Source organism: Arachis stenosperma, chromosome 3 (assembly GCF_014773155.1).
Source record: "Arachis stenosperma cultivar V10309 chromosome 3, arast.V10309.gnm1.PFL2, whole genome shotgun sequence".
NCBI classification, from domain to species: domain Eukaryota; kingdom Viridiplantae; phylum Streptophyta; class Magnoliopsida; order Fabales; family Fabaceae; genus Arachis; species Arachis stenosperma.
Window position 1 is genome coordinate 150,111,373 of NC_080379.1, and position 9,945 is coordinate 150,121,317.

The 9,945-nt window shown below is 33.8% G+C and overlaps 1 protein-coding gene across 4 annotated transcripts; it reads right to left on the bottom strand.

The window, feature by feature from the left end:
• Positions 1-73: 73 nt before the first annotated feature.
• Positions 74-4,444, bottom strand: LOC130967539 (transcription factor TGA1-like). Of its 4 annotated transcripts, none has more exons than XM_057892443.1 (9): positions 4,159-4,431; positions 3,234-3,464; positions 3,060-3,134; positions 2,409-2,468; positions 2,238-2,315; positions 2,042-2,108; positions 1,511-1,782; positions 1,149-1,376; positions 74-821 (listed from the first exon to the last, which is right to left on the bottom strand). In XM_057892443.1, the coding sequence occupies exons 2-9, from the start codon at positions 3,390-3,392 to the stop codon at positions 672-674; spliced, it is 1,089 nt and encodes a 362-aa protein (XP_057748426.1). In that variant the 5' UTR covers positions 3,393-3,464; positions 4,159-4,431; the 3' UTR covers positions 74-671. The 4 variants fall into 4 exon arrangements, with proteins under 4 accessions (XP_057748426.1, XP_057748422.1, XP_057748425.1 ...); XM_057892439.1 differs by having other exon boundaries at positions 93-839; positions 4,159-4,428; XM_057892442.1 differs by having other exon boundaries at positions 93-839; positions 4,092-4,256.
• Between the last annotated feature and the right edge of the window lie 5,501 nt (positions 4,445-9,945).

Sequence of the window (9,945 nt, forward strand, 5' to 3'; positions counted from 1 at the left end):
CTATTACTGTAATTGAAACACACGAGGAATCATGTGAATTAACTGTGGTTTTTCAGTTGTATCACTAATGAATGACCTATGAATAAATACAGAGGATTATTATACGTTAGTTATTACTTATTAGAAATCAATTATTTTTGTGATTAATCGAGAGAATATCACACCCTCTGTTATCTTACCTCAGCTATATTTACACGTTCAATCCCTGAATGCCTAAAAATCTAAAATGATACCTAACCTAATCTGTATCATGTTCAAAACAAGCTTCTTGTTTAGAAGGACACAACTTTACACATTCTTTCTTACATGACCAACTCCCATATAGAATAGTTACAAACTTCTTTTCGTAAAATGGGCATCTGCATTTACAAACCAAGTAACAGAAGACTAACAGAAAAATAGGAGCAACCTAGGCACAAATCCATGAGTCATGGCTCTGGTGTGTGTTATATGTAATCTCCATTTCTCAAGCCAGTAAGCTGGCTCAATCCCATCTAACATTGAATGAGTTATAAGGCGCAAATCAACTGGGTTTGACAACACATTCAAATATTCAATAGTAGGTGAGAGTGAATCAGCTCGGTGTATGAAAAACAATGAGTAAGAAAAACAATTGTGTTGCTGATTTTAGTGAAATCTTGGTTACAGGTTGCCTCAGTATTTTTCGAAGGCTAAGGTATTAAGCACTCAGCAGGTTTGGGAGGACGATTAGCCCAGAAAGAGCTCAAAGCTTGCAGGCGTTGAAAATATTCCCCCAAGGCAAGAAGCCACCTCGCTGCCTGCCGTTTTGTAAGTATTCGAGACATTTGCAGCAATGTTTCCTGTCGCAGATGATCAGCCTGTCAAGTTTCAAACATAATAAAGCTTCCTTCAATTTTCTATTGCTCAATCTTCAAGTTAGTGAATGAAGATGTTTCATTTCTTTCTTTTGTTTCTTTTCTTTTCCTTTAAGTAACATGAGTTGGAACAACACTATATTGTTTCTTGGTTTCATCACTTCTAAAACAAATTTGTTGAAATCAAATTGGGTTATTCTTTATTGCAGAATTATGTTCAATCATCCACAGCGGTAAAATAATAAACCGGTGGAAGTTAAATTGAATATAACTAACGGCTTTTCATTCAAGAAAGTGAAGTAAATTTCTTACTTGGTTCACAAAGCTCACTAGAGCTGCCAATCTCTCCATTGCAGTAGACATGTTTGGAGTGTTAGTTTGTTCTTCAAGTTGTCCTGCTGCTACAGATTCTGAAACCATTTGTTGAAGTTTGTCCATGCCTTGTGAAAGAGCATCTTCTGCTTGCTGACAAGATTTTCCAAGGTTGCTTATGTCTGACCTTTGTTGCTCTGTCATGGTTTCAATCCTAGGGACCAGAATCTGCAATCAAAACAGTTTTTTATTTTAATTATTAATAATGCATCATATCACCATTTACATGCTAAGCTGGTGCTCTCATTCACAATGAGGAAGCTTTCTCAACATCTTTTATTTAACTAGATAGTAAGCATCACCTTTAGAATTTCTGAGGGGCGAAAGCCTCCAATCCAGAAGAAAAATCGTTCGGCTGATGATTTCCACATGCCGGACATAACGTAGAAAGCATCAGCTTTTGCAGCAGCAGATTTCATGCCAAAGAGCTTAAAATAGTGGTTCATTGTGCCATCTACAAGTTCTCCGAGTTCTACGTCACCCATATGAGAACTTAAAGCATTTCTAAGTGCCAAGGTATGTCTATTCCGCTCTTCTAGCCAACGTCCATACTCCATCTCGAAGTTTGTTATTCCTGCAAATTAGATGTTTTTAGAAAGAGCTTAAAAGTAGTAGCAGCAAAGCTTATTGAGAACTTTCTGAACAGAGTTGCAGTTAATTCCCTAATATTAATCCGAGGCATATTCAGTTTAGAGGTATATTCAGCATGAAAATGACATAGAAACAGTTCAAATACTGATTTCACCAACATATTGTGCAACCTCAGTAACAGAAAAAACTCAAGATCAGTGACAAATCAATATATAGCACTAGCGGCATGATAACAAACAAACCTGAATTTAAAGAGGCAGCAAAACCCAAACTATTAGAACCCAATCCAGTACCACCAATATGTAATCCCTGCAGTTTTGTTGCCCCAAGAAATTGAAAAGAGAGCCGAGAAAAAACAAGTATATATTGAACAAATATGAAGTGATCCACAGCAGGAACTGGAGTGAATCAAACTCAGCTTCATGCCTTTCACTTCACCTGTTGTTTTGCATGATCAACCTCTTGCTCTAACTGCATTAGCTTCACACGACATGATTCTAGTTGCTGTACATAGGCCTGCATAGAAATATCACAAATCACATGAACAATTAGTATATCTAAGCATTTGCTGCACATCTAACATGTTTTTCAATGTATAACCTTTCAAACCTTTTTGCGCAAACGACTCTTACGAGCAGCCTCTCGATTTTGTGCAAGGCGTCTCTGTATCTGCATGTTTCAGCTTGTTAATTCCTTTTTTCTTTATAACCCTAAAATGAGTATGAATACATGACAAGCATAAAAACTTGGGAACCATAAGACCTCTGAATTTGTTGGTGGGTGTGGGTCTAAATTGCTTTTGAAGGATCAAGCGCTTAGCATTATGCTAAGTTATACAGCTGATTACGCCATAATTCTTATGGTTTAAACCCATTTAACCATAACCAAGCACCATGATCTGTTTCAAAATTTCTACATACAGCAAAAGATGGAGGCAGAATAGAATACTAAAAGGGTGCAACTTCCTATGGCAGAGCGTTACTAAAGATTCAGTTATGATGATTTCAAAACAACACCCTCTAGAATGAGGTTGCCAAAATGATAATTATAGCTAAGAATATCACTTAGTACACAAATTTACTAGCAAAGGTAACATCTTCTGATGACCAAACATAAAAGTATCTACAGAAGTAGAAACATAAAGTTCAAACTTCAAACTGAATATCACACATTTACGAAATATATAGCTAATGGTTTCTGCATAGAGTAGAAAGTAGAAACCAGTTCATATTAGTCAGGTATAACCAAACATGGTCTTACCTTATCAGCAAGTCTGTTAGCTTCTTGGTCATATTGTTTAGATGTTCCTGGTATTCCATGAGAAGCATATTCTGACTATGTATTTAGCAGCCCAAAATGACATGATTAGCAAGTGAAATTGGTGTGTATTATTGTTTGTGGGAGAGAAAAAAAGAATTAATTGCAAACTTGCACCTGATTGTCAAACTTAATCTCCGCGTCATCAATTAAGAGCGTTGATGCACTTAAACTAACATTACTTCTGAAATTCTCTTCCCACATACTAATCTGGTGGATTGGATCATATACTCCCATCCTTCTTGGGGGAACAAAGTGTGAAGTTGGAGAATTCATGCTCTATGGATTGAGAATGACCAGTGCAGTTGACTTAATCAGCTCCAAACACATATGAGCGTACAGAATCCACTGTTTTTTTATTTCAAGATAGAAAATGCATTAAAGAAGCATTTCTTGATAACATCATAAGTAAGCAAAAGTCCAATACACTGTATAAGTAACCGGAATTTCACTGAAATGTGATCAATTTTGTGTTTGGCAAGGGGGAAAAAGAAGAGAACATTACAGTTTTATTTTACACTGTTAGAGTTGCATACTCTCTAGAATTTAATCTTCTTAATCAAGTATTAAAAAATGAAAAACAAAAGATTAATCAGGGTCCAAGAATCAAGGGGAGAAAAATGGATCATGAGGGAAATTGATAAATGAAAAGAATTTCATATTTCTTTGTTAAACTTAAATAAGCTTTTGATTCCAGGAAAACTCAGATTATTACAGCAACTAAGTACAAATTAAAAGTAGAGATTTGTATATTAACCAAGGCTTTTGAGTTTGTCCCTCTACCTCAGCAGCAGACAAAGGTACAAACGTGTTACGCAACAGAATCTAGGAACTAGGATACTGTACTAGTTTGTTTTCAACCAGATAAGGTAACAACCAAAATCGTACTAGTTTGGGTACGCACGTTTCGGGAAACCAAAACCAAAGTCACTTTTTCAACAAAAAAACAAAATCATCAAAACCATGTAAGAGTACCCTGGAAACTGATGATGATGATCATCATCACACAAGCAATGAAAAAACACCTTGGTGTGTTTATTACCTCTTACTATGTTATTTTCTTCCTCGTTTTCCTCGGCAGTTAAATCTTTCAAATTAGAAAGGAGAAAAAAGGAAAAGCCGAAAAGGGAAGAATAAAAACTATACTCTGAAAAACAAAAACAGAAAAACGAACCTTAGAAAGCTACTTTGAGAAATGGAATTGGAAGCTTTTTTATTTTCCCGCTTAAATATTGATATATATGCCACCCAAAAAATTATCACGGAACCAAATTCCCAACGCAATCCGTTACCCTTACCCAATCCAATCTCTTCCAAATGTAAAAAACCTTAACCCCCCCCCCCCCTTTTCTCCCCCCAAAACTCTAATAAACTTAACATCCCATCATGAAATCATAAGCTAGAACTATAATAAAAAAAATAAAGGCCACATATATTTTTTAAAATATTGGACTTTAAGTTATTAACTTATTATCATGAATATTCATATAATTTATAATAAAAGAGGTAGACTTTGGTGTATATAGCGTAACGAGAGAGAGAGAGAGAGAGAGAGAGAGAGAATTATAATTTATGATTGCAATTGTTGTGGTATGTATGGGTTGCGCTACAGAGAGTCAAAGGATTCACACGAATGAGCTCAGCATCATTAATAATGCTCCATGCTTGATGTTTCCACTTTCCACTATCGTTAATACCTGTGCGCGCCACGTAGATTCGGATTGGGTGATGACGTCATTTTCCGGTTGCCAACGTTGGCCGGCCGGAGAATATTTGTTTGTTGCATGCACACGACAACACAACAGCGTCTTCCACTCACCACTCTTGCGAGTTGCGAGTGCTGAGTTGTGATTATATTTAATATTCTGAATTTTGATGACGATAGAAATGGCCCCAAATATTGCTTCCATTCTGGATTTTCTGACGTGGTTGTCATTTGTGACAACACATATATATCTTTGCTCGTAGTTTTGGAGAATGAACATTGAGGAATCATCCTTTCCTCCATCAACATATATTATTTTCAACAACCATGTTAGATGTCGACTGACTTTTTTTTATATTGGAACAAATGGTGTGATGTGCCCCAATATTTGAGTGTATGTGAGTTTTATTTTTGTATGGGATTATTTTTTTGTAAAAACTCAGGTGAAAAGACTCGTTAGATGATTTGATTGATTTGATTAAATTTTCATCTAACAACTCTTAAATATCAACTTCACATGAAGTCGACTTCACCTGAGTTTTCACTTAATTTTATACGTTTTAAAAGATATAAAATGTCACTAACGTTTTGTATATAAAAAATTTTTTAAATTGGGAATAGGAAGACGTCATTGACATTTTGATGTTTTTATTTTTTTAATTAAAAAAGATTGAAAATGACGATGACGTTTTGTATATTCCCACAACGACCTTAAATATAATTTTTTAGACATTTTGATGGATTACTCCAATACAGACCCAATATTTTAAAAAAAGTTCTTAGATATCATCAAACTCAATTATTAATAAATAATAGAAAAATACTAGAGGATAGTAAAAATTTATTATTTTTATATTCGTCATTAATATTTAAAAGTATAGGATAAAATATATTAAATTATTAAATTAAAAGAATTAAACTAAAAAAATTTAGTTAATAATTAAATGATGGTAAAAAAAATAAATTTTAATATATAAAATATATATTAAAATAGAAACTATATTTTAAAAATAAATTAAATTGTGTATATATTTAAATACAAATATATGGTGATTAATGTTAGAATACAAAAAATAATTTTATATTTTTACTAATACATTGTTACATAATTAAATATATGTATAAAATTATTTTATACTAACAGTCATATCAAAATTAGATTCATATTATATTTTAAAAAATATTATGTGTAATAAAAAAATTAACTACTAAATCAATCATTATATATCTTTATATAAATATATTATTTTATTTATTTTTAATATATATTTTATAAGAATAGTTAATTTAACAACTGAATTTTTGTATACATCATGATTATATTTTATATATAGACATTTATTGCATATATTTTAATTAATCTAAAATTAATTCATTCCCTATATTTTTATATGGCCATTTATTGCATAAACCCTCCACAAAATATATCATCAAAACTGATGAAATTAACATAAATTCTTCATAAAAGTGGGTATCTTAAATCAGATAAAAAAAAGACAATACAACTAGTAAATTATATCCTAATATTCATCTTTACACTAGGAATAACATACTAAAATTTCATAAAAAATAGAGTAAATTTACCGGTTTAATCGGATCAAAATAACATGCCCTTTTCCTTCAATTTTTCTTTTTCTCTTCTTCGAAGTAAAGAGTTTCGTTTTCTTTCTTTCAAAAAGAATGAAAGATTCAAATCTCTCTCTCCCTCTCACCGTGGCCTAAAAGCCACTTGCTTTGTTTATTTTATTTTATTTTTTTTGTTTTAAAATTGTGTAGACCCCACTTAAGGTTGGAGATTCACCAACAAATTTCTCCCTCATCAACTTAAGTGGGGATAGACTGCTCCATTAAATCCGCCTTTTTTTTTTACAGGAATCAAACTTCACTGCAAGTAAGTTTTTGGTCATCATATCTGAACCATTATTATCAGTATGGATCTTCTCAAGTGCATATGACTTCATCTCAAACGTTTGACATATTCAATGATACCTCACTTCTATGTGCTTTGATTTAGAATAAAACTTCAGATTCTTACTGAGATAGGTAGCACTTTGGCTATCACAATTCACAAAATAACATAAACTTCTCTTGATTGATAGCTAACTCTTGTAGAAATTTCTTTATCCATAAGAGTTCCTTAGAAACTTCAACAACAGCAACGTATTATATCTATGCAGTGGACAAAGCAACACATTTTTAAAGTCGAGATTGTCACAACATAGCTTCCCCTGCAAAAGTCATCATATAATCAAAAGTAGATTTTCTTGAATCAAGATTCCCAGCTATATCCACATCTATGTAACCATCCAACATAGGTTGGCCACTCCCAAAGTATAAACAAACTCTGAAAGTACTATTAAGGTATCTGAGATTCCACTTCACTGCTTGCTAGTGTTCCTTGCCAAGATTAGAGAAAAATCGACTAACAACTCCAACGGCATGAGCAATATCTGGCCTGGTGCAAACCATAGCATATATCAAACTACCAACTGCAGATGCATATGGAATCTTCTTCATTTCTTCTTTCTCTTTCTCACTTGTAGGACATTGCCGCGAACTTAACTTGAAATGACTAGCAAGTGGAATACTAACATGTTTAGAATTACTCAGGCTAAACCTCTCTAAAACCTTCTCAATATACTTCTGCTACGATAACCACAGTTTTCCATTCTTCCTGTCACGAGTGATACTCATGCCAAGAATTTTCTTTGTAGGACCCAAATCCTTCATAGCAAAAGATTTGTTCAAGTCTTTCTTAAGACTTTCAATCTTCTTAGTGTCATGACCAACAATCAACATGTCATCAACATATATAAAGCAAGAGAATTATAAAATCACCATCAGAAAATTTCTTAATATACACACAATGATAAGAAGAAGTCTTACTATACCCATGACCTTCCATGAAGGAATCAAACTTCGTGTACTACTGCCTTAGCGCTTGCTTCAACTCATATAAGCTCTTCTTCAACTTACATATAAGGTGTTCCCTTCCTTTAACCTCGAAACCCTCTGGTTGCTCCATATAAATTTCTTTATCTACGTCATCGTGAAGGAATGCAGTCTTCATCCACTTTCAATTTGAACACCTATTTATTCTTGAATGCTCTCTTACCCTTCAGTAGCATCACCAATTCAAACGTATGATTCTCATGCAATGATTTTATTTCTTCTTGCACGACCTTCAATCAATCTTCCTTATGATCATTAGACATAACTTCCTGGTAGCTCTCTGTCTCCCTAGTCTCAATGTTCATCACATACTCATGAGAAGAGTATTTCTGAGAAGGATGACGCTCTCTAGTAGATCTTCTCAATTCAAGCTCAACTGATGGTTCATGTGAAATTTTAACATCTGGTGGAACTTCTGTATCTGGCACCTTAGGTTGAGGTGTAGGTTCATCATTATCAACTTGTACATCTCCCTCATCAACAAGAGGTTAGTCTAACAGTTATTGTTAGCTTATCTGTCTTCTCAAGATCTTCAATAGTTTGGTCTTCAAGAAAAATCATATCTCAGATTTTAATTCTTTTTTTGCTCACCAGATTTTATAGTCTGTAACCAAAGTTTTCGTGACCATAACTCATGAAAATACACTGTCTTGACTTTTCATCAAATTTGGACCTTTCATCTCTTGGAATGTGAATAAAAACTCTGCATCTGAACACTCGCAAGTGACTATAGGAGACATCTTTTTCTCTCCAAACTTTCTCTGAAACATCACCATTTAGTGAAACTGAAGAAGAAAGGTTGATCAAATCTACCGCAGTCCTCATTACTTCACTCGAAAAGGATTTAGGCAACTTTGCATGAGAGAGCATACACCTGACTCTATCATTGATAGTACGATTCATTCTCTTTGCAACTCCATTATGTTGAGGAGTCTTAGGAACTGCCTTCTCAAGCTTGATTCCATGTCCTTTACAATATTCTTCAAACGGACCCCTGTATTCACCACCATTATCTGCTCGAACACATTTCAATTTCCTTCTTATTTTTCTTTCAACACTTGCATGAAAGTATTTGAAGATACCGAGCACCTGGTCTTTCAATTTAAAAACAAAAGCCCATACTTTTCGAGAATATTGATCAATAAAAGTAACAAAGTATGATGTACCACCTAGTATCTTATCATCCATAGTACAAACATCAATGTAAACTAAATCTAGAACATGTGATCTCCTATGAGGTTTAAAACTATGAAATGATACTTTAGCTAACAAAACAATAAGTACAAGTCTTTAAAGTTGTACCTTTCACGAAAAGTTAGTGCTTCTTGGTTAAGACGCTTAGTTCTTTCTCACTCAAGTGATCAAGACGCATATCCCACAAATCAGAAGAGGAATCATCAGCTACATTTACCTCTTCTTTGCACAACTTTGCTTGCAACCGGAGAGAGTAGTGAGACTATTGTCTTCTTTAGCAACAATGAGAGCCCCTTTGGTAATCTTGCATTTTTCACTATCAAAGAAAGTGCAATACCCCTCTTGATCCAATGCCTTTTCTGAAATAAGATTAAACCGCATATCCGGCGCATGCTTAACATTCTTCAACTGCAACTTGCATCTCATATTGATTTGAAGCCACATATCACCCATATCAAGGATATCACACACTCCTTTATCTCCCAATTTGATCTTGCCAAAATTTTCAATAGTATAGGAAGTGAAAAATTCACGCCTCGGAGTGACATGACATGAAGCACCAAAGTTCATAATTCAAGTGGAATCATCACAGACAAGATTCATATAATTTTCATCATATGTAATAAGAATATCTTCATAAATAATGGCAGCAGTTTCTTTATTACTATCTTTACTTTTGTCTTCATTTTTTCCCCTTAATTATTCTCTTTTTAAGAACATATAATACCTCTTGATATGCTCCGACTTGCCACAATGGTGGCAAATGAACTTCTTTCTTGACTTGTACTTTCCTCTTGATTTGCTTCGAATCTCTCACCTGTCAGAAATGTGAGGTTTTCTACTTTGACTTCTCCTCCGTAACTTTAAAACAAGTGCTTCTGATTGAGAGGAGGCATTAATCAAATCTCGCTCTCTTCTTCTGGCTTATTCATTTAGCATGCTCTCTTTAACCATTGCTAACGTTAACTTTTCATTTGG